The 25,436-nt window shown below is 32.5% G+C and overlaps 4 protein-coding genes across 7 annotated transcripts; 1 reads left to right on the top strand and 3 right to left on the bottom strand.

Annotated features, from left to right (window-relative positions):
- Window positions 1-11: 11 nt before the first annotated feature.
- On the bottom strand, window positions 12-4,162 carry LOC139810770 (uncharacterized). Of its 2 annotated transcripts, none has more exons than XM_071774628.1 (6): window positions 3,813-4,162; window positions 3,413-3,591; window positions 3,176-3,338; window positions 2,886-3,074; window positions 2,771-2,819; window positions 12-607 (listed from the first exon to the last, which is right to left on the bottom strand). In XM_071774628.1, the coding sequence occupies exons 1-6, from the start codon at window positions 4,131-4,133 to the stop codon at window positions 141-143; spliced, it is 1,368 nt and encodes a 455-aa protein (XP_071630729.1). In that variant the 5' UTR covers window positions 4,134-4,162; the 3' UTR covers window positions 12-140. The 2 variants fall into 2 exon arrangements, with proteins under 2 accessions (XP_071630729.1, XP_071630728.1); XM_071774627.1 differs by having other exon boundaries at window positions 12-678; window positions 2,653-2,819; window positions 3,813-4,160.
- On the top strand, window positions 4,158-6,811 carry LOC139810776 (uncharacterized). The gene is made up of 5 exons (XM_071774641.1): window positions 4,158-4,486; window positions 4,657-4,802; window positions 4,895-5,182; window positions 5,268-5,404; window positions 5,528-6,811. The coding sequence occupies exons 1-5, from the start codon at window positions 4,390-4,392 to the stop codon at window positions 5,574-5,576; spliced, it is 717 nt and encodes a 238-aa protein (XP_071630742.1). The 5' UTR covers window positions 4,158-4,389; the 3' UTR covers window positions 5,577-6,811.
- A 49-nt stretch (window positions 6,812-6,860) lies between these two features.
- LOC139810778 (uncharacterized) lies at window positions 6,861-8,459 on the bottom strand. 2 transcript variants are annotated; one of them, XM_071774644.1, is made up of 2 exons: window positions 7,394-8,459; window positions 6,861-7,308 (listed from the first exon to the last, which is right to left on the bottom strand). In XM_071774644.1, exons 1-2 carry the CDS (start codon window positions 7,521-7,523, stop codon window positions 7,136-7,138), a joined length of 303 nt encoding a protein of 100 aa, XP_071630745.1. In that variant the 5' UTR covers window positions 7,524-8,459; the 3' UTR covers window positions 6,861-7,135. The 2 variants fall into 2 exon arrangements, with proteins under 2 accessions (XP_071630745.1, XP_071630746.1); XM_071774645.1 differs by having other exon boundaries at window positions 6,861-7,305.
- Window positions 8,460-10,040: 1,581 nt separating this feature from the next.
- Window positions 10,041-24,377, bottom strand: LOC139810766 (lysosomal alpha-mannosidase-like). Of its 2 annotated transcripts, none has more exons than XM_071774618.1 (17): window positions 24,127-24,377; window positions 22,735-22,837; window positions 21,598-21,679; window positions 21,154-21,339; window positions 20,001-20,206; window positions 18,721-18,857; window positions 16,853-16,986; window positions 14,380-14,593; window positions 14,076-14,272; window positions 13,696-13,880; window positions 13,155-13,363; window positions 12,542-12,752; window positions 12,348-12,465; window positions 11,749-12,025; window positions 11,041-11,289; window positions 10,657-10,806; window positions 10,041-10,509 (listed from the first exon to the last, which is right to left on the bottom strand). In XM_071774618.1, exons 1-17 carry the CDS (start codon window positions 24,247-24,249, stop codon window positions 10,279-10,281), a joined length of 3,012 nt encoding a protein of 1,003 aa, XP_071630719.1. In that variant the 5' UTR covers window positions 24,250-24,377; the 3' UTR covers window positions 10,041-10,278. The 2 variants fall into 2 exon arrangements, with proteins under 2 accessions (XP_071630719.1, XP_071630718.1); XM_071774617.1 differs by lacking the exon at window positions 16,853-16,986 and adding an exon at window positions 17,205-17,338 and having other exon boundaries at window positions 24,127-24,376.
- Between the last annotated feature and the right edge of the window lie 1,059 nt (window positions 24,378-25,436).

Here is a 25,436-nt window from a genome sequence, read left to right as displayed (position 1 = left end):
AATACGAAACATAATAAAATTGTGTTTTTATTGAAACACAAAGGAAACGTTTTTATTTTCAAATAAAACTCATTTCGTAAAACCTCTAACAATACACAATATTTAAATAGAACAATAAAGTAATATGTTAAAACACGTAATTAATTCGGTACTTCCGGTACTTTTAAATCTTCAGCCTCCTCTTCACAATCTTGAATGATAGATCTAAATTTCCTCCTGTACTTCAGTTTCAATCCCATATTTGTTAGACTCTTGAGGCAAGATTCAACACTTTTGCCGATCAAGACGTCTGGATCATTAATATCAATTAAAGGTGGTGGAGCAGCAGTACTAGGTGTAGCCATAGATTTGTTCAGATTGACGAGAGTCTCTTTGAACATTTCAGCCGTTTCGTCCACCTTTGCCTTCTTGCACCGACCTGTAGGTCCTAAGTAGGGCAAGCTTGCAGCAGCTGATGATGATCTACACTCAGGTGAAGGTGGCGAGGGAGGAGAGCAGGTAGCAATCACTCTATATGGAGCACTATCATCATCCACAGCCTGCTCGCTCAATATTGTTGCTATGCTGCCTGAAGATGCCAATGACGGCGGAAGCGACAGCTCTTCATCTGTTGGCGACAAAGTTGGTAAAGATGTGGCTGCGGACATCGACGCCTTTGGTGGGAAATTATTCACAGATCTGCATCGAAAATAAAAAAATTACCCACCCGGGAAAAAAAAGGTTATATATAATTATATATAATTATATATAAATATTATATATAATATTATTTATATATAATTATATATAATTATATATAAATACATATGATTATATATGTGATTATATATGAAATTTGGTGCTTTATATAAAATTGTATATGGGTCCATATATCATTATATATAAGCATATATAATTCCAAATATAACTAGGTATGAACAATAGATCATATATGCATTCATATATGCATTCATGTATACATATAAGATTCATATGTGGAAGTATATGTATATAACCCTATATGATTATATATGATTATATATGATTATATATAATTATACAGGCGATTGAAATATATTTAAGTATATATAAAAGGTTTATATACATTTTGACATATTATATATAAGTTCATATAATTTATATATAAATTATATATAAGAAGCATTTATCCATGTAAATTATATATAATAATGGCCGGGCAATTATTCGAAAATACGTAGAATAAATTCACAAATCACCATATACTAAACTTACTTTCTTTTTCTAATGTGAGGTGTCAGAAACGACATGACATTGTATAGGGGCCATTCTGGACGGGTTGAGGCCGCTGCTCCAGACCTCTCCTCCTGCTCAAGAATACGCTTCTCCTTCACAAACCTATCGCGAAGAGTATGCCACCTGGCCGTACAATCCATGACCGATGCTAAAATCATGACACAAAAGATATAGGAAACATATATAAACTGTTTCCAATCAAGGAAAATGCAACATAACTGCAACAACTTACCATTCATTGTTTCGGCCACACTCTTCCATGCAGAGTCTTTTAATCCGACATTCTTATATCCTGCATGTGCCTTATCATATATTTCAGGATGCGCCCGCACACACTCTACTAATAAAGCGTCGTTGATCGACATATTCAATATGAAATATTGCTCTGCTATTTCCGAATGCGCAACACAATGTCAAATGTCACACTTGAACTTGAATGCAATCGAGCGTCAAGAATCGAGAGTTGATTGCATCGACGCTCGATTGCATTCAAGTTCAAGTGTGACATTTGACATTGTGTTGCGCATTCGGAAATAGCGGAGCAATATTTCATATTGAATATGTCGATCAACGACACTTTATTAGTAGAGTGTGTGCGGGCGCATCCTGAAATATATGATAAGGCACATGCAGGATATAAGAATGTCGGATTAAAAGACTCTGCATGGAAGAGTGTGGCCGAAACAGTGAATGGTAAGTTGTTGCAGTTATGTTGCATTTTTCTTGATTGGAAACAGTTTATATATGTTTCCTATATCTTTTGTGTCATGATTTTAGCATCGGTCATGGATTGTACGGCCAGGTGGCATACTCTTCGCGATAGGTTTGTGAAGGAGAAGCGTATTCTTGAGCAGGAGGGGAGGTCTGGAGCAGCGGCCTCAACCCGTCCAGAATGGCCCCTATACAATGTCATGTCGTTTCTGACACCTCACATTAGAAAAAGAAAGTAAGTTTAGTATATGGTGATTTGTGAATTTATTCTACGTATTTTCGAATAATTGCCTGGCCATTATTATATATAATTTACATGGATAAATGCTTCTTATATATAATTTATATATAAATTATATGAACTTATATATAATATGTCAAAATGTATATAAACCTTTTATATATACTTAAATATATTTCAATCGCCTGTATAATTATATATAATCATATATAATCATATAGGGTTATATACATATACTTCCATATGAATCTTATATGTATACATGAATGCATATATGAATGCATATATGATCTATTGTTCATACCTAGTTATATTTGGAATTATATATGCCTATATATAATGATATATGGACCCATATACAATTTTATATAAAGCACCAAATTTCATATATAATCACATATATAATCATATGTATTTATATATAATTATATATAATTATATATAACCTTTTTTTTCCCGGGTGGGTAATTTGCGGAGGAGCGGTGGACACAACATTCTGTGTTATTTGGCCACCTCCCATCGCCATAGTATTCGTTTGGGACATAAGAATACCCCCCTGTGTACCTGTGGTAGGCATCGGTGCGGGAATCGTATTGCCCGGTCCAGGATTAGCCTAACAAAGTCATACAGTTACTCTCCGATCTCTTTGTGTCAATTGATCTATAACTTATTTACTTACTTGTCTTACAGACGCGTTTTGAGATGTTTTCTGCTGTTGTATAACCTTGCGAAGGCGATCTACAAAAGCTGTTTGATCGTTTGGGATAAAACCTAGATACGTTTTCTTGTCCGTAGTATATAAAAGTATAAGTACTTTTATTTCACAAGCTGGACTTGATGCCGCAGAAGTGAAGTGAACACAACCTGCCTGAATTATATTATATTTTAAGTATCATTGTAGACATGTCGCAGGTATTTATATTATTCGCAGCATTCAATCTCTGCAAACAAAACAATAAATACACTTACAAATCCAGCAGCCATCATTTTCGTTAAAGATTCCAATGCTTCGCACGGCGTTGGGTGAAATACAACGGATTTAGAATTCTTCAGATAGGTACCACCAATACTTTCTATCAGTTGTTTCGGCATCAGTTGCATTATCAGTTTTGGCGGCCACGTGTCTGCTTTCCTGAAAAGCAAAACGTCGTGTAAAATAAAAAAAACACGAAAAGATTACGTCGACAGTGAGAAACGGTAATTTACAATTCTGGATCTCCGTTTTTCGCATTAGCCGAGACCTGACATGGAACGTGTCTCGTTTGCTTTTGGGCATCTGTGGGATTTTTGGCCTTCTTGATCCATTCCACGATACCCTGCCAGATGTTCTGGCGCTCGCGTGGCACGAGTTGTTGACTTTGTACAGTACCAGTAGATACGTTGCCCTAAAAAGTTACAATGGAACTAATATTATTATTTATTTCGCGTAATCCTTGCCTTATGGCTTAGAATAGCTTCCAATTTACAGTTTACCAAAATATAAACTATAAATTATATATTTTTATCTCATTCTAATATTACTCTATATCACACTCTATATTGCAATGCTTTTTATCCTTTTGTTTGTAAAATTTTGTATAAATATAATAATATGAAATTTGATTACTTGTGCTTGAGAATGCGTTATTGATACTGAAACTGGTGCTTGCTGCGAAGCTGTAACAGTCTGTGGTACTTGAGTAGGTACAGACTGGCTGATACACGACGTAGCAAGTTGAGATCCCGGTTGGCTGTGAGTTGGTTGAGCGGCCATAGACATAGTAGCTTGCTGAACATTTTGCTGCTGTTGCTGCTGCTGCTGCTGCTGCTGTTGCTGCTGCAACTGCATCGGGTGCGTTTCGAAATTCACTGACAGTACTGCCAGTACTGGAAATCGTTCCGAAAACTGCTGCCAGTACTGGTCAGCATCGTCAATGACGTCACTCATGACGTCATTACTAGCCTACTGCGAGGTTAGAAATCTGCTGGCGATACTGAAGCGCGAGAGGTGAGGCAGCGTCAGTAAAAGCAGACGACAGAGGCATTTGGCGCGAAAATGACGTAAAGACGAACGATCGATGAACAAGTAAACGTGAAAGCAAATGTAGACTAATGAAGAAATAAAGACGAAAGTAAACTATAGGAGTGCAGTTGATTATTTTTATTAGTATTACAGTAATTATAAAAAATATTAATATTCTATCATGGCAGAAAGTATGATAGAATTACATCTTCAGAGTTCAGAAGGTGAAAATGTAATAGTATTTGTAACTGCTGAAGATGCTGCAAGAGTAGTAAATGGTAAGTGAAAATGATAGTGATATTTCCTTCGAAATCTCATATATTTACCAAAAAATTAACTCTTAATTAAGCATATCTATCAAAGTTTCTTGCTTTACTCTGGAAGAATTTTGATTTCCCATAAATATTAAATGTATATATGTGTCTATATGAATCTTATTTTTATACAGATCCCAAGTTTGCTAAACGTGTAGCAAATGCTGCATTAAGAAGAACACATGACACTTTCCAGACCCAAGTGGTCTCTGATAATATAAGCGAAGATGAAGAAAGACAAGAGGAGGAAACGGGGGAGATGATGAATCAACCAAAGAAGGTACGTACTTTTGAAGATCTTTGATCAGGTATAGATGGTATAAATCTGTGTTGTTTGTGATCTTTTCATAGTATTAATATCTTTTCTCAAAGTATTTTATTTTGTTTTTGGTCCTCTTAGGTGGAGCGAAGTGGAACTCAGCAGCAACTTTACTGCTGTTGCACGAATATAGTGAGAAAGAAAGTCTTTTTAAGTCTGGGAAGAGGACCCACAGATTTTACTGGGAAGAAATTGCCAAAATAATGAGATCAAAGGGATATACATTTTCTTGGGGACAGATTTCTTCAAAAATGGACAGCCTGAAGAGGAGGTATAAAAAAATTAAGGATGCATCTAAACAAAGTGGCAACGGACGTATTCCTAACTGGGAATTTTATGAGGTGAAGAAAAAATGTTTTTATTGCAAAACATGTATATAATTTGGAAATATTTATATACGGAGTATATTATTTTGTCATATTTCAGACCATGGAGAAGATTTTTGGGCAACGCCCTTGGGTGACTCCGTTGAGCACTGCGTCTAGCAGTGGGCCGAGCAACGATACTTCAGACTCTTGTCTCATCATCAGTATCAGACACAGCGTCATGCACTTCTCAAGGAGGTAATATTTGTTAATTGCAGATACTTATCAAAGTATGTTATAATGTAATTACTAGACTTCGGGTTATATGCAATTTGTATATAATCTGAAGTCTACTAATTACATACTGTTTTTGTCTTGCAGACAAGAAAAAAAAGAGCAGGGCCGAGGAGCTCGCAGATGCTATCTATAGCAAAATTAAAAGTGACAAGGAGGAACATCATCTTAAAAAGTTGGAGGCAAAGGAGAAGTTGCATAGACAGTCTGAAGAAAGGAAAGAAATTCGACACAAAGAGAAGATGGCTATGAGAACTCAATTTTTACAGCTTCTGGATGCTCGTCTGAAGGTAATTGATGCTGCGGAAAAAACAACTATGGACTGTGATATAGAAAATACCCAATACCTTGGACCAAGCTCTTATAATTAGGACAGTACAACTGATAAGTGATTATTAGTTTTATTATTTTGTTAGTTTTTGATCTCCTTGTCTTTCCTAAGATTATCTTTAATTTTGTGTCACTACGGCTCATTATCAACTATGCTGCTGCATAGCTAGCAAGCTAGGCTGCTTTCGCGATAAAACAAAAATGATCCTCCGCTGTGATTAGTCAAATCTGAAATTTCATTGAATCTCATTGAAAATTTATTCAATGAAATTTCAGATTTGACTAATTACCGCGCAGGATCATTTTAATCTGGATCATTTTAATTTTTTTGCGAAAGCATCCTAGATATTGCCTACAATTTTTAAGTTCCACCATAATGTGGAAATATTTTTTACCAAAGTACATTATTATTATGCCAAATATATTTGTGCCAATATATATATTTTTGTTTTTGACATTAATGGACAAGTCTTACATTTCATTCTATGAACTCATTTGTGTGATCTTAAACTATGTCACATGTTGTATCTGTGCATATTTTTTTTATTTGTTTATATTATATCGGAACCATTGATTCAGTTGTTTTTATTCCTTTTATGTTATGAAGAAATGTAATGCTTGTAGAAAAGGGAAATCTTTGAAGTCAAGTTTAGGTAAAAGTGTTATTATTATATAATTGTACAGATGGAGTCGTTATTAATGCCTTTCTACCTGAAAATAATGCTAAAGTTTGATATTCAATAAATTATTTTTTATAAAAAATGAGTTTAATCAAATAAATTTTCTTATTGGATATCGGACTCGAGCGGTTATCTTCAAATGGAAAGACATTAATTGTACATACACATGTAATGACTTCATCAATCAGTATTACCAGTTTTAATTTTATTTTATTATTAAAAAATGTAAACTAAGATTTTCAAGGTTTATCTAAGGCTAACACTTATTCTAAGATTGATATTATTATATAAGTTTTGATACTCTTTATCCATCTTGTACATAATAATGATAAATTAATGTACGAGTGTAGTGTTATTTGTAACTTAAAAAAGAAAAAGAAGGTATAAGAAATAAAATGTCATGTGAAAGATTATCCTATAAATTTCAATGTATTATTATTGCATAAAATGTATAAATATAAATATATAAAAATATAGAAAATTATAAAGTACAAACATGGAAAGTATAAAGAGGTAACACATTACTTAGAAATTGAACCCCACGTAACTAATCTCAAATTATTCTTGTATTGGCGGAAGAGATAATGCAATTCTGTCCCTCTTTGCATTAGCTGCACGGGTCCTTGCTATTGGAGATATTTGTTGATAAAACGGCGCTACTCGCTACTGAGAATCGTTCCAAAATTCATTTTACTGACGATGCTGCTTTACTGACCAACGTTCCGTATTGTGACAGTACTGGCAGTACTGTCAGTGAATTTCGGAACGCACCCATCGTCAAGCGCAGTTGTTGCTGTTGCTGCGTGAGTTGTTGCTGCTGTTGCTGCTGATTAGCTGCCATAACGTTATTGCCAGCTACTGTAAAGTGAATATTACAGAATTTAATGTCTAAAAGTACATTGTAAAGATACAAAAGATAAGATGCAAACGTCCATGCTCTTACCATCTAACCGTTGACTAAACGCAGCTACATTGAGTCCTAACGACGAAGATGGTTGTGTCAGTTGTGCTATTAGCGCACTGTTTTGCGTATTTGCAGACGCGGTCGCACCCGGTGCTATGAACGGCCGCATCTATCTGGGCCTCGTAGCTATGTTTACTCCTCCTGGATGATAATTTGGTGGTGCGGCTATCTGAGGATTGTAAGGCGGCCGCGTGGCGTTTATCGGTGCCGCCATGGACGGCGTTACGGTCTGATGCACAGAGTTAAGATTCTGAGGGGGGGCTTGGTTTCTGAAAGGAGGACCCTGCTGCTGTCCATCACCAAACTGGGTTCTTCTCCGAAAAATCTCTCTCACACCAACGGTTCGTACTCGTTTCTTCTTCCGCAGTTGAAGATACAAATATCCGGCCAAAATTAAGTTAAGAAACTGATAATGCCTCATAGCAGAATTCATTTGGAATTACCAAGCAAGAACGGTAGTTACCAACGAGAATAACCTTCTATTCACGCTACGCTGTCAAATCATTTTTCAATGCACGCTGTTTCACGTTACGGCGATAAAGTTCGTTACGTCCCGTCGCGTTTCGTCGCGTTCCGTCGCGTTCCGTCGCGTCCCGTCGCGTCCCGTCGCGTCCCGTTCATCGTAATCCCGGCATAACTTCCGCAGGTAACGGTCCTCCGAGCGTTGACGGAAACGAGTGGCAAAAACAATCGGCCGCGCAGTGACTTTGAACGTATGTTGTTTCTAAGTTCAACGGTCGCGCCTAGTATGGCGTCTGGTAATCCGCGCCGCCGCGCCGGCAGCTCGGAGCGGCCAAACGTGATTGGCTGGATCCGGGGGCTCGACTCGCGAGCCAATTGCGTTCGACGTCTCACTCGTCTCGCAAGTAAATACGTGACATGTTCAACGATCGGTGCGAGACGTCGCTCGCGTAATTCTTTTCTCGTGAACGGAAAGAAATCCGGTTGCAGAGTGTTGTAAAGTGAACGTACGCCGAATATTCCGTTCCTTCTTGTATCGAGTGCAACGAGTGGGATGCTGTCGCTGGACAAAATAAATGCCGATGAATGCCGTGCTGTGGACGCCGTACGTATCAACCTCCCGGCTGTGATTTGGCGGGTCTCCTGCAGTACTCCGTGATCGGTGAGTAAATTTTACGTGAGAAATAAATGTTTCGGAGCGCGATACATCCGAATTTTAATAGAACCGTTGTCCCGCGTGTCACAGTGAAACGATAATCTCGAAATTCGCGTCTCTTGACTTCGTTTTGATTTTTACTCCGAATAAAAATGACACACGCTTTAATGAATAGTTTGACCATCTCGTTAAACGTGGGAATTAATAATTAATTGAGTGATTAAAGAGAATGATCGCGCGTTTGGCGTTCTCACTTTGTCGCGATCGTGAATGATCGCGAACAAGGGAGCGAGCTAATTTTGTTTTGAAATGCGTATGAATTTAACATCGAGAGTGCGAACAAACTCGAATGTGGGAATATAATTTCGTTTTTCGTTAAAGAACCAGGCATGTGATTCGCTCGTTCACGTAATTTGTCACGTAAATGTTTATTTGTACGTGTGCTTCAGATCTTTATTCCAATTAACCTCTACTTTTGCATACGAGTTGTATTTGTATTAAACGTACAGTGTATACTTCGTTATGAAATATAACATGTAACTTTTATTAAATATTAACTTTAAGAAAATTAACATTAAATTGTATCGTTTTTTAAAATAAAATTTCATTTTTATAAAAATTTCTTCGCGATCATTCTCACAGCGCGATGATCGAGCATACCGAAAAACCTTCGCCTCCAAGATACTTAAAAGTTATATAAAACATTATCTGTTAATAAAGTTTTTGATAAAGTTTTTCAACATTTGCAAAAATTTTATTTATATTTTTGATACGTTGAAGTTTAACGCATTTTTGCGTTTAAGTAGAATGTTCTCTACTTTTAATTATTTCACTATCTTCATAATTAAAGTTTGAAATCAAGATATTTGCTTTTTTTATTCCATTTACAAGCCGAGAACGATTTTTTTTATTGTATAGATGATTATAAATAATTTCTTTAGAACAGGATTTTTTTAATTATTTCAATGTTATATTTTATTTTTTAGTCGGCATTTAAATCTCTTTTGGAGCTATTGCTTTATTGACACGGCAAAAATTACGAATAATGGTTAATTTGAAAATAATTGTATTAAAAAACAGTGTTTTTTAATTCGGAATGAAGACTAATCTTTTTTGATAGTTATTATATTATTTTATTATTTAATATATTATTTAATAGTTATTAATGTATTATTTTATAAGTAGCTTTTTCTCCTATATTAATTTTTCAAGAATATATATGTTTTAATTTCAAAACAATGCATGTTTTACGATAGCTTATAATACAACACAAAAATATAAATTAACGATGAAGTAAGCTTACTTTTGTAAGATGTTGTAATTATTTCATCATATGTCTTATATTTTATGTAAGAGATAGCTCCAAAAAAGAAATTTCGTGATCTCGTGTCAATGCAAAACACGTTATAATGTAGAACGATCACATTTCCTATTTGTTTTATACATTAAATTATTTTGTACATTAAAATTTTTTGTGGAATTTGAGGATTACAAAATTCATCAAATTGATTAAACGTCATATTAAATGTTTTTATTCCTTTCAACATACATTTCAGCAACTACAGTCAGTTCAATCAATCTTTTTGTGGTAAGACAAACACGAAATAATATAGTTTTATATTATATAACTTTGCATTATGAAGTTATATTTTATTATAGTAATTACAGTAGGACATAGAAAATAATGAGGTAATGAATTTTTTATAAGAAGTTATTGTTGTAAAAATTAAATGTCTTCGCTAAAAGATTAAAGAGTTCTTTGCTTCACTTTGAGAATAAATGTCCGTATTTCCATCGGTTTCAAGAGGACATTGATTACATTGTCATTAACTTCCACAGTTTGTCTGCTTTCTTCCTCATTTTGGATAATGTCATTCGTCTCTGGTTCCCATTTCATACGTTTATTTTCGCTTAATAGCTGATTAGCGCCTAACGTAGTCTCTTCGATCGATTCAATCGTGAACGTCGAGAATAGGTCCTATTGAAGTAAGATAAGAGAATTGTAAGTCTTAAATATTTTTATTACATAGACAACTTCAAATTAACCATCTTCAAATTTGTGTAATATATTGGCTCTAATTGAAAGAAGATAATTAAAAACTTATTTATAAGTTTAAAAACTCACCTGAATGTTAATCTCAACTGGTTGAGACAACTTCTGCGCCTCACCGACTTCAAAGAGATGCTCCAATCTCAATAGAACTGTGTCATCTCTCCACGGTTCTAAGGTAAGGATGTGCACGTTTGGCGGCAATGCTTTTTTAAGACCAGAACGCTGCAACATAAAAATGTTAATTAATAAAATCATATTTACTTAAAAAATAACTTATAATGCATATATAACTATAATGAATATAACAAATTTTACAAGATTATTTAAAGTCGGAGTTTAAAGTAAAAATGTAGTAAAAAAAACTCTAACTAATCCGTAAAAATGTGGTTTTCACATACTAATTGCAAATAATGTTGTATTTTCCATGGCCAAATAGAGATTAAGTGTTATACGTACGAAATTTTGGAGTACACCATATACATCCTCAAGATTATTCGAGAATATTCTAAGGGGGATGCCTAAGATGGGATGCATAGCCAACTTAAGCGCCAATTCCTTCTCCTTCAATACAAATTCATCAACGTCCTTCACTTTACCTCCAAAGAGATGATGCCTGCCTCTTGCTACCAAACCTTCACCGAAGGCAGTTTCATTCAATGCCTCACCTACACCAAACGCGTCGTCCTTTAGAAGCCTTCGATGAAGCTAGAAGCAATTTTATTTTATTATATACATATTGTTATTTGACTCCAACATATCTTAAAATGTTTATTAAATTGCAGTAAAATACATAGCACAGATTAAATTCATAACTGATACTGTTTTCTTTAACAATAAATTTGCATTAAAATCTTTTAATTCATAAAATTAACTTTGTAAGTACAAAATTACGCTTAAAGAATGAACAGTTCGAATACAGATGTTAAATTCACTTTATAGAATTTAAAATTTGTGCAGTTTACTTTAGATATAGCTTTATATTTGAATTTTTAATTTTAAATTTTATATACAGATTTTATTTATAGATTTACATCAGTTTTGTCTTGAATATTTTATTATGTTAAAAAAAATCATATATATTTTTTTATCACTTAAATTTTATCAGAGATAGCATGCTTAGTAAAAATAATTGTAAAGATTTATTAATCAAATTTGTATTTCTACCATCAATTCAACGTCACCGTCTTCCAAACTGCTTCCACCCTGAGCACGATCGACGAGGACATTTAGTTTCAATTGGTTCTTTTCATCCTTGAGCGCAATTTTACTGGTCACTGGGTAATAATTTCCAGATATCGGTTCATACAATTCGACGTCCCACGTTGGTCGATAATTTCTCACACGCTTTAACATCTCTCTTCCATTGCTATCCGTGTAAAACGTTTTGTCTGTTTGTAGATTGCTTGAGTATCTCGTGACTATCTCTCTACCAATTTTATCCCTAAAATAAAGCAGTTTATAATCATTATTTAATGAATTTTTGTCTTATTTATTCAGACTTTATAAATATAATTTATAATTTTCCGAAAAGTATATATAGAAATATTATATGTATATGTATATAAAACATAAATTTATAATAAAAATTTAATATCATAGGTATTAGTGTATATAAAAAATAATAACATTATTAATATATTATTAAAATATATGTAAAATTTCATGAATTAGAAAAAAGATAATTTTACGTTAAATAGAGATCTCAGAGATCTCTTATTGCATAGATAAGAATTAAGTATTGCAAAAATAGAAGCTGATAATACTTGACAGGTATCGGTCCAACGAGCCAATCGAGTTCGATATATTCTTCTTCTGGATAAATTCGAACCACTTGACTAACCCATTCATTTATTGTCTGATGGAGTTCTTCTACAACGGGACCTATAAAGAAGTGAATTTTAGTATGCATTTATGATATGTCATTTGGAATAAAGCTGGCTTAATGGATTCTATAGACCTTTGTATATTTTATATGATCCGGTGTACGCAAAATTCCTGGCCGATGTTTCTTTAGGTCTGAAGATATAAGCGCCAGATGATCTATTAGCAAAGATCTTGTTATTACCCTCTGCTCCTATGTAGTATTGGAAAGATTGTACGACGCTCATGTCCTGGTTATTCCAACGTATTGCTAAGTTACCGTTGGTATTGACGGATATATTATACAGCTAAAAATTACAAAATAAATTTAATTATTATTTTCGAGATTATTCAATTAAACTTACTTTATTTTTCTAAGACTAATTTCGTAACGTTATAAAGAAAAATTGTGAGACTGACTGTTTATATATAGAACTATGTATATATAGATTATGTCTATAAATAAGAAAATTATCTATGAAGTTTGAATTCTGATTGTGTGTTATAAAATATTTTATCCATGTATCAATGATAATTTCATTAATAGGAAATTAATGTATTCTTAGAATATATTTTAAATATGTTATTACATAACAATTAATTAATTAGTTTTTTTTTTACTTACAGTGAAAAAAGATGATATTTTAACAGTCTACATTAAATTTTAACTTTCAATGATTTATATTGCACATTTGTATGAATCTATTTACCTCATTACTTATAAATTTCCCTGATTGAGGTTGATCAACTACATTTTCTTGCGTCTTGGCGACAATATAAACCTGAATACCGAGAGGAGGGATATTTGAGGCGCGAAAGACGACTTCATTTGTCGCGTTGCTTTTTCTTCCTGGGATTTTCTGTACTGCTTCGGGAATCGGTACCATTTGCGCGGGGCACTTTCCTTCGGGGCACATTTCTTTAACCCCCCCCAAAAGTAGGTACATATCGTGAACATTTTTGTAAAATTATTATAAACTAATAAAAATGCGTGTACTTTACATATTTATATATTTAATTAATATATATATTCTATATATTTTTTAAACACAATATAATAATTTTAATTGATATGTAGAAATAATATTAGTTAATATATCTATTTTATGTAAAAAAGTATTATCACATTTTGTAATTACGATATATGTATATACGTATAAAAATGCCTGTAATTTTTAAATCTATATACATTTGTATTGTATATTATTTTAGAGAATATATTTTAAAGAAATGTAATACATATATATATACCTGAGTAAATAATATAAGAATTTCCTTGAACGGGGACGCGAACATAGGTGGAAACAGGCCTGCTTAGAGGGTTGTATACTACAACCTCAAATATGTCATTTTTTTCGGAAAACGCACACGAGCTAATGTTTAATTCCAAACACGTGAAGATTTCAAAGGTCTCCGACGTACTATTTGCCCATTTCCTGTTTTACGAACATCAGCAAAAAAATTATTTTTTTAATTTTATAAAATAACATATAGTGAATCTGTTTAATATTTGTGTATAGAAATGCGTATTATATAATTATTTTATAATTTTATATTATATATTTTTATTTTATATTTTGGCATTTAAATTGAAATTAAAATTAAAGTAAGTTTTGGTAGAGAATACTTACTTTATGGCTTTCGAGATTATTTCTCCGGCGTTATTCATACTCTCATATAATATACGAGAATAATCTTCCGCGACTTTTTGTTTCTCAGTGCCGGTAATAGCATCGTGATGCTGCATCACTCCCATTGCTTCCCGGAAGTGTTCCAAAGGTTCGTCGTAATTCTTTAAGTTTGTCAAGGTAATGAGTTGTTTGGTTGCCTGAAAACAAACAGTTAGGCCTTGAAAATATGGCTCGCAGTGTTCTACAGGTATATAAAAATAGATTACAGTTTGAGTACGAATTAAGTTATCTTTGACTATCTTACTTGCAACAAGTTATTTCCTTCGCGCTCAAAGTATTTCGAAGTTGGTCTTGACGAGAAATAGCCGGTCCAGAAAGCGTGAGGATCGCTCGAATACGGGAAGAAGTCATCGCTCTTAGTGGGCCATTGAAGATTTAAATCGTTCAGGGCCTTTAAGTAGCATGAGGGTGTCGAATAAATTACATTTACTGTAGAACCATTGCGTTCATTTGTATATCTAAAAAAATTATAAAAGAAGTTTTAGTGCCAAATTATATAAGATATATTTTAAGATACTTTTGGAATAATTATTCTATTAAGACTCAATAATAATTAGAACTCACAAGACCAAATTATTTTATGAATTATTAAAGATATATTATAATAAATATAATTACGATTAAGATTATAATATAAAAATGTATTAAGTGCAAAACCTTATTCTATTTTTGATTCTCATAAGTTTTGCTAAATTTTAGTTATTATTAATATTATGGGATCTATATGATACCATCAAAACAAACTTAATTAAAATTTAAAAATTAATAAAAGAAAACTTTTATAATTATATATACTGCTTTATGTGTTAATTCTATTTTTTTTAATATTAATTATATCAACATGTATGTGTTTTTATGTTAAAATGTTGAAAAAACATCCCATAATATTTGTTAATTAAGAAGTTAAAATTAAATATTGAAGCTTTATGAAAAAAGTGGACGAAAAGATTTTTCGTATCTTATAGCTGTTACACAATTGATTTTTTAAGTCTAGAAAAACTTCTGCGTTCTCTACCAGTTTTATGCATTTCAGTATTATTTATAATTATTTTTTTCTTCTTTAATTATTATTGTCTATAACTGCCAGCTTGTAAATCGTAATATTATGTTAAAAATTAAGAAAATGACAAAATTGTCGTAGATGTCGACATCGTATAATGTCACATTATTTTTAATTTTTTGCATTTTTTATTTAATACATTTTATTATGCTTTAAAGAAAGAATGCTAATTTAACTTTTTACACAATCACTTTATGTCATACTATATTTTGTTACATTTCCATTTTTATTTTGTCTTTCTATTTATTGAATTTCAAGTAAAAAATAAGACATTTTAAGGTATTCCTTTCACAGAGGAGCGTATTTTGTAGGCGCTTAAGCAGGGCCTCAGCAAACTCTTGTATATTGCATTAAACTTATATAAAATCAAGTTATAATTGATTATTATGTTTAATTATAAGAAAAAACTGAACATATTATGTGTATTTAGAAATTTTTCATTTTTCGGTAAATTTTACTGTCAGAACAATACGGCAACGCTGCGCTTTTCAGGGCGCCAATTGTAAAATATGAAGTTGATAACAAAAATGTCAATGAGTGTCAATTTCATTAATCAAAGAATATTGTGACATTTTCTTTTTATCAAAGAGAGATTTTATAATAATAATGAGTGATAAGAAACATAAAGTGAGGAGTAATGTGGGCAAAAATAAGGGACAATTTGTGAAAATAAAAGTGAAGCAGCGCACGCAAAATATTATCAATTCTACAAAGAAAAGATTCAATAAGGTAAGGTTACAGAAACGGTAATATTATTAATTAACTGAAGTGTGACATGAGCGCACAGCTTGCAGCGTTGCCAAATAATTTCTTAAAAATTGCCATTAAAAATATTCATCTATAAAGGGGCCTTTTCATGCTGACGCTCGACGCTGGATTTGGGCGTCAAAACTGGTCACGTGACCAACTTCATCGGTAAGAAGGCGAAATAGCATCAAATATGCGAGCGTCAAAACAAGCAATTGACTGAAACGAGCGTCAAGCGTCAAAGCTGAACACAGTTGAGCTTTTGCCATTTGACGCTGGAATTAAAAAGACTATCACGTGACCTATCACGTGATCAAGTTTGACGCCCAAATCGAGCGTCGAGCGTCAGCATGAAAAGGCACCTTAAACCACATTTCAAGTCAACTTTTAACATAAATATTTTGTTTAAATATTCGGTGACTCTGTATTTTTATCGGCACTATCGAAAGTATAGAGTTTAGCGAATATGTAGCGCAGTTAATATTTAATATTTTAATATCTTAAGATATTTGATAAACAAATTATTACATTGAAATGCAGAAAATAAACTTTTTCGATAACGTCACATATAAATATCGAATTTTCAAAGTCATAATTCTTCTTTATATGTTCGGTAATGTGGTTTAATTTTTTTCTGGCGTAAAGATATGCATTTTAACTTTCTCGTACCAAAAAATCAGTTAATTCTTAAGACTTTGGTATCATGAAAGGAATACCTTAATATTAAAAAAAAATATTAATTTTTTCCTATTTGTCTTATATTATAAATAGTATATTATAAATCTATGTTTATTCTATACTTAATTATATGGATATTTCATCCAAACTTAATAAAATTTAAGGTCAGTGAATGAGTCAAATGATCTCAAAAGTCGAATTTGTCAGAAAGATTTTTTAAAGATAGACTTACTTAATTAGCTTGTCTAAGTTACCGAATACCATATCAGCCTGTTGATAATGAAAATCATCTCCCATGGTGATAATAATGTGATTAGTTTTGTAGGTAAGTGCTTGAATTTTCGCGTATCTCACGAACAGGTCCACCTGCCAATTGCGCATAATTTTTACTTACCGTGACACGAAGATGGCATTTCATCGCTGCCGATGTTGTAAAAACCATTTCTGCCCTTCAGTTCTTTCTGTCTACTAGCGATGTCGTCCTTTGCGAAGCAACAATATTGCTTTTTTTTTGCAAGCTCGTAAGCGTCGGACATATTTCGAAAAGCATGAGTTATAAAATTTAAATTTTCGGCGTTTAATACCTTATCAGCTTGTCCAGATTCGTGAAGTACATTTCCGCGTGCTGATAAGAGAAATCTTCTCCCATCGTCATTATGACATGATTTGTGCGGAAATAATTACGTTGCGTAACCGCATATCTCAGAAAATCATCGATCTGGCACAGAAACACATCGCGTAGATTATGATTCTCGCACAAAACGAATATGTCCTAAACTATTTGAGCAATTCGACCGTTAGTTAATAATTACGAGTTTTCAGAATTTATTATTATGCTTTAATAAGATATGTTATCTTTTAGGCATGTTATCTTTTGCTAATAAGAAAATCTCACTAAACCAAAAATTTTGATTTTTAATTAAACTGGTAATTATGCATATTAATACCCCACCTGCCAATGACCTTGACCTTGACATATGTTGTCAAGGTCACCTTCCTGAGTGACCTTCAGAAGTTTTTAGCCGGCGGTCGTTATTTGTTAAAAAGTTATTAACAAAAAAAGTTTGGAAAATATAACAGCTACTTTGAGTATTGGAAGGCATAAACGACTAATATTACGTTTTTTTTTAAAGCAGAGAATACTTTATAAATACTGGAGCGACATACCAAGAGCTACGTACAGGTGAATCTCATGTGAAGCTTTGTTTACATAAAAGTATAAACGTAGGACACTTCTACTTAAACGAGCTCGTAAAGCACGCCACGAATCCGTGACAACTCGTCTCGCGTGGAAAGTATATGCGTAAACTATTTCGACATATATATTAGTCATTTATTATGCCTTCCAATACTCACATATATTCAATATACAATTTATCAACAATTTACTGCTTTAAATGTTGTGTTTTGGTAAAGCAGCGACTTTCTCGCGAAATAAAGTATTCTCTGCTTTAAAAAAAACGTAATATTATAGTCGTTTATGCCTTCCAATCTACTCCAGCTACTCAAAGTAGCTGCTATATTTTCCAAACTTTTTTTGTTAATAACTTTTTAACAAATAACGACCGCCGGCTAAAAACTTCTGAAGGTCACTTAGGAGAGTGACCTTGACAACATATATCGAGGTGAATGTCATTGGCAGGTGGGGTATTAATATGCATAATTACCATTAAACTTTTATTATATAGGTAAATCTTCCAGATAAATTTGAAAATTTATAGTTGCTGTCAAAATTTTTAGAATCGATATCATTTCTCTCAGACTAAGAAAAAAGTATCCCTTTTATATTAAATATATAGTACCTAGATAAATATAACCTTTCTTAGCCTTTCTATCGTATAAGTTATTTTATTAAAATCAAAATTTTCAGATGATAGAGATTTTCTATTAAATATTTATATTACTTTTGGTGATTGTATTATTTTTTTCTATTAATAATTTCATTATCTTGTTAATAATAATTAGAAATAAATTAATTGGCACAAAGCGTCGCATAAGCCCTATTCGTTAATTTACGCTTAAGACGACCTCGTTAGTTTATTGTTAGGAACCTCTAATGTCAATAACTACCACATTTCGCGATGTTATTACATTACATACCCTACTGTCGATGTTGTAGTCGGGGCTATCGGAATCATCGACCATTGGTTCGTCAGCGCATAAAACGTCGAAGCAAAATCCTGGTGGTGCATTGTAATGGTTGAACAGCACGGCTGTGAACAAGTTCGCTCGCTTGCCTAAAAATAATATTAAATATGTATAATTTTATCCATTATGCATATATATCTCTTTTATCTATAAGAAAATCCAATTTCTAAATATATGCATTTGCAAGATTTAGAATTGATTTCTTTCTTTAGCAAAAACTTAAAAAAAAAAGTCATTATTTATTAAGACTTTTAAATTTTTGCTGAGAACTTTGTAAGATTCAAATAAAATTTTTGTTAAAGTATATTCCTCGTACAATATATAAATAATATTCTATTATCATATTACTAATTATTAGCAATATTATGAATTTGCGTTAATTATCTAAGAAATATTGATAACTCAACGATTTTACAGAAGAAAACTTAATTCTTAGAAAAAATCTTAGAAAAATTGTTATAAATGTATTCAGTGTTAGATATACATGTGTTATATGTAATGTGCACATTGTATCTTTCTTTCTTCTGTAATTATAGTAATAATTACTAGTTACATTAGTTTACAAATTTTTATTTTGTTTTTGTTCAATCAATAAATATCATAAATTTTTAAAATATAGGTTTACACAATATGCATTTGAAGGAAAAAAATCCATTACATCTTACTCAATTTTTTTTCAAAAAAGTATAAAATAAGTGTCATTAAAGGATAAATTGAAATACGAGTATTTTAATTTAATATTTCAATTCAATATTCAAAACATCATAGGCTATATTGACAATACAAATAAATTATATGACTATATGTATAAATAAAGCAACAAAGGCTTAGATATATATCATCAGTTACAGAGGTTCGTTATCAAGGATAGTGAGACAAGAACATAATAAATGATTATTGCTGGTTTTTTCTAAGAAAAATAGATTCAACACATTTGTGAAATTTCTTTTAAATTATAAATACAGATATTGCAAATATTTATTTTTTAACTTTTATACTGTTATTTTTTTTCTTAAAATTTTGGCACTTATTATTTATTGCAAAACTTTGAATTACGATAGAGGCATATTTAGATGTGTAGGAATTTTTTAGTTGTTAATTCATATTCAGAGTAATAAAAACAACATAATGCAACGTAATAAAAAACCAAAACAGTTTTTGGTTGATCATGAGCAAAAATGCTGTAAACTAAGTGTTATTAGTCCTCGCCTTTATCAAAGATACTTTTTTACCTAAACTTGGACTGCTCTTCCAAATAAATTCCATCTTTTTGTCTTGTAACCTTTTATTCTTATCTTGATAATCGAGTCGAGCAAATAGCATTCCATCGAATCCCATTTGCGCGAATAAAGAAGCCTGTTCTCTGGAATGGCCGAATGGGTCTATTTGCCATCCAATGCGCGGTCTGGCACAGCTTCCGAACGTGTCGTCGAGTCGCCTGCAGATCAAGGATCAGTAACATAAATTCACAGGCCCACAGAAAAAGAAAAGTTGTCTGCGCCATGGACTAGACCATGGTATTACTATGTATTTTCGCCTGCTAAAACTGAATATGACCTCAGTTTTGCCCCTACACGTCAAGATTTTTTTCTACAGCCAAAAACAAGGTGAGCAAAACAATTTGTTTTTGGCTGTAGAAAAAAATCCTGACGTGTAGGGGCAAAACTGGGGTCATATTCGGTTTCAGCAGGCGAAAATACATGGGAATACAATGGTCTAGTCCATGGCGCAAACAACTTTTATTTTTTTGTAGGCCTGTGCACAGACTAGACCATGGTGCAGACAAAAAAAAAGTTGTCTGCGCCATGGACCAGACCATGGTATTCCCATGTATTTTCGTCTGCTAAAACCGAATATGACCTCAGTTTTGCCCCTACACGTCAGAATTTTTTTCTACAGCCAAAAACAGGGTATTTTGTAGGGCAAAACACCTTGTTTTTGGCTGTAGAAAAAAATCCTGACGTGTAGGGGCAAAACTGAGGTCATATTCGGTTTCAGCAGGTAAAAATACATAGGAATACCATGGTCTGGTCCATGGCGCAGACAACTTTTCTTTTTTTGTGGGCCTGTGTTATGATTTTAGATAAGAACTTATACGAAATGTATCTAGAAGACAAAATGCTGTATTATATTATATTTACATGTGATATAGATTTAATTGAGCCAATATCCAATATTCGTCAAAATAAATATATTTTTTACTTCGAGAATATTTATAGAAAAATATTTAAATTACATGTCGTGTTTTATATATGCGCGAAATCATCAGATACATGTAGACGAGTGAGAAGAGTTTCGTAAATTAATCAATTGCACTCAGTTTTGAGGTTTTTCTCACTCTGATGTGTCTACCATATCAAACACATATATGTATTATGTATGTACCTGAATCCCCATGTGAATTGATCCACTAATGAATGATAGTGAGTACAAGCTTCGTCGTTCATGCTCCATGCTCCTCCGATAATTTCCAATCGTCCTTCAGCGATTAGGGTTCTCACGTCAGCACGTACCAAGTCATTTTGTCGTAACCACCATTTCCAGAGGAAAGCGGTCTCCACCCAAATAAATCTGCGGAAGTAATTGAATAATATAAAATTTATGCTTATACATATAATATGTTTGAGTAATGTAAAATTTATATTGGTTGAAATTCTTTTTAACAGTAGAATTGATAAGATACTTACAAAGTATTAACGTTACACTTATCATAAAATAAAATTATCTGTATGTTATAAATCTACTTATCTATGATAATGTGCTTTGAATGTATTCGTACGAATCTTTATCGCATGCTTATGTCAGAGACGTTATATTTGAGATAATCACCTTCTAGTTGGATCAGCTAACAGTGCTTTAATGACACTGTCAAGAATGTACTGCACACCGGCCTTTTGGATTGTAGAACGACCTCAATGAATAAAAAATTTTTATTACAAATTTATAAGATAATGAAATATAGAAATGTGAATCTATAGTAATAAAATATCATATAATAATCAAAAATAGAGAAAAATAATCTTTATTCTCAGCAGAAGAATGTCACAATTATGTAATAATAATATAATTGTATAAAGTCTGTAAGAAGCATTTAAGGAGCTTTTAAGCTTTTATATTATAGTCAATAATTTATAGATATTATATTTTATATATATATATATATATATATATATATATATATATAGAAAATAATAAACGTAAGAGAAAATAATGCGTGCGGTTATAAATATTAATTGTAAAATATGATAATTGTGTGCAAAATGCATTTTTTCTCTGGAAAAAATAAATACGGTTATAACCCATTTTAGGATCCACGATTATCCAAGTAACCAAGATTTTCAAGTTATACTAGTCAGTTCTCTCAATTAGTTTTGTTGATATTCAGTTACGTAAAGATAAATTTTTACTTAAGAGGCATCAACCAAAATGTTAATTAAGGTTACGATATCAAAATAATTTGATTAATATAATTGTGGGCCCCAAAGTGGGTTATAACTGTACTTATTTATTTGTACTACCACAGAGCTGACAAGTCCTTCGACGATCAAACGACTAAAGAATATGTCGTTCCAACGTACATTTTTATTTTTATTTAATCCCTTGGATCTCAACGCACAAATTATTTTTTGTTGCGTAGTTTGGGCAATATGTTTAAATAATTAATAATTTGTATTCAGACGCTTGAAGAGGACCGAAATCTACGGTCGAAACGTAGCGTTGTTTAAATAAAGTTGGCCAGTTGGGTCGAATAAACGATACCTAAGCTGATTTTTTCATTATTCACTGGCGATTTAAATTCTTATTTTGGCTTATTTATTTGTCCCAGAGTTCTCACATAAATTTTATGATTTTATCACATACCCTCTCTCGAAAGCACAGATAAAGATTATTTTTTCTGTTATTTATATTTGAATTATTAATTTTATTATTTATTCTCTCACATGATTAGTTTTACTGTTGACTTACTTCCAAAGTAATACTGATCCACGGTTTTCAACCAACCGACATCGTCATGAGTATGCGGGACCATATGAATGTTAAGTTTATTCGGATCCACGGCATGGCATGCCTAAAATTAATAAAGCATGTACCACATCTATTCTACTTATTTTGTAATTAGTTATCGGGTTTTAAAATACGTATTATATGAATTAAATTAATTTACATTGAAAACGCAATTTTGGTTATTACGAAGCAGATATTTGTGAACGAAAAATTGACACAAATCTTTAATATGACGTTCTCCGGAAAATCGATTTTCTCTAGATTATCTTGAAACTGTGAATATACGTTAATTTAGGTGTGCTTTATGCGTAATATAAATTTTAGTACCTCTTGCGGTATTAAAAATCGAGATATTGAGCTTCAAAGTTTCAACTTTTAACATGGAATTCCTATTCCTATTGTAAAACAGCCATTATAATAAATTGTAAAAAAAGTTTTCTCTAAATGTTTTTGAAAAACTAATATATAATGCTCCATAAAAATAGAAATTATATGCGGTATATAAGTGCCAATACCCTTGCGGTACTCGTTTTCGAGAAATACTTGTGTAAAGTACGCGATTTGATGAATTTTTTGCTCGGATCAGCGTGACAGAAGAGGAGAGGGTCAGTTACTTAGCAACACCGCATGAGTTCTCACGCGTGAAGTTAACTTCTTATTTTTTAGATGTTATTAGTTATTATATGTAATATTTTGTATATAAACATCTTTTCAAGCACGAATACAAGTTGAGCACGACTGGAGCTGGAAAACATCCGTAGGCTACAACTACATCTATATCGTAATATTCACCGTAAGCGATCGTAACGTCGTAATAGCGAATAGCTATCGTAAGTTCATCGTATGAGTTGATTCAGCTTGAACTCTTATGCCCGGTCTACAATGGATGTCGGAAGTCGGGGTCGTAAGAAATTGACCAATCACAGTTCATTATTCTTCGACCGCAAGGAGAATAATAGATCATCCAACCGGGCCTTAATGGCCAGTCTACAATGAGTCGTTAGTCGTTAGTCAGATGTCGGAAGAAATAGTTATAAGCGTATCGTAAGGCAATCGGAGGCCTGTAATCGGTGATCGTAAGAGATGGCATTTTGCCAATCGCTTATGTGTGATTGCCGATTACAGACTTCCGATCGCCTTATGACACGTTTATGACTTTTTCCGACTCTCTTCCGACATCTGACTATAACGACTAACGACTCATTGTAGACTGGCCATTACGATTACGACGCTTGTCTGGCGTTACAACATAACCTAACCTGTCGTTACGATAGATGTAATTGTAGCTTTAAAGACGGAATTACGATTTGCATCGCATTCCTAATTACTCCAATTAGCAATTAATTTGCGTACCTCATGGCACTTAGTAGGTGCTGCGTCTGGTGTGGTTCGTGGTATTCGCGCTGCATCGCCGGGAGCGAGAAACTGCGTGAATACCAGCGACAGAAGAAGAAGCAGAACTTCGTATTGCAACATAGCGAAGATTGTTGCTTCTTCTGACGTGCAACGTATGTGACTAATGAGATAATTGAAGCTGCCGCCTTATACTTATAGCGTTGACGGACTTCGTTCCGTTTCAGTGTGATAGCTTTGCCACAGCAGATAAAAGACGATGTAGACCGATGATGGTCGCGAATGCAATAGCGTAGGCGATAATTTAATTCAAAAATTCTACGATTCAAAATACTTTAAAAGCATTCAATATAATAATATAATAATTAAAAAAATATTAACATGAAAAATATATTTATTATTATTATTGTTCAAAAATTTTCCTAAAAATGGTAGATATCACAAAATCGTACTAACTAAAATAAAATTTACATACACTAGCTATGTAATACTTTTATTATCATGCTTTGATATTAAAAATATTATATCCGATAAAATATGATATGGTTCTGTAATCTGATTGTAAAATCGAATATCTAAAAAAAAATATGTAACATTCTGGGATGTTTTTCATAAAAAATTCTTGATGTGAACAGATAACAGATACTAGAAGGTTCAATTTTAATATGGCAAGAGTTTGTAATTCTTAAGAAATTATTGTATATATTGACATGAACTAACGTGAATGTTAATAAAAAATAGAAATTATAAGCATTCTGCTATATTAAGAATAAAAATAAATTATCTTACTATTGTCACGTTCTGTATGTTGTTTGTCCGTTTTTTATCAATGCATTTAAGCAATTTATCAGGGAGTTGGACATGCAAGTCGTGCGAAAATTATTATTATTATTATTATTATTGCTCGGGACCAAAAAGATATCGGAGTCTATAAGTTTCGTAACGGGGATCACTTTTTATCTATCTGATTGTAATTAGGATAATCAATGTCGAAGTCGGCAGGAATAGATTTAAATGGAGGTGCGTTTTCTAGTTGTTGCAATTTCTGGAGCAGGAGGGGGAGAGGATTTTGATTAGAAGTAATAGCTTATTTGATCTGGAACTTAATTTAATACGAGATGATATTCCAGATTTCAAGCTTATTCTTTTTTAAAACTTGTCTTTATTTTTCAGATCTTATTGCTAGTACAAACTAAGTTGTGCGTGAAGCGCGGTCTTAAAATACAAGAGTACTGGGATTAAGTCCCAGAATCGAGCGCGAATGTTCGGACTTGAACGTACAGTCAAATGTCGGAAAGTGACTGTCTGGA

The sequence above is a fragment of the Temnothorax longispinosus genome, chromosome 3 (genome assembly GCF_030848805.1).
Source record: "Temnothorax longispinosus isolate EJ_2023e chromosome 3, Tlon_JGU_v1, whole genome shotgun sequence".
Classification (NCBI taxonomy): Eukaryota; Metazoa; Arthropoda; class Insecta; order Hymenoptera; family Formicidae; genus Temnothorax; species Temnothorax longispinosus.
This window is presented reverse-complemented; position numbering and strand designations above follow the sequence as displayed.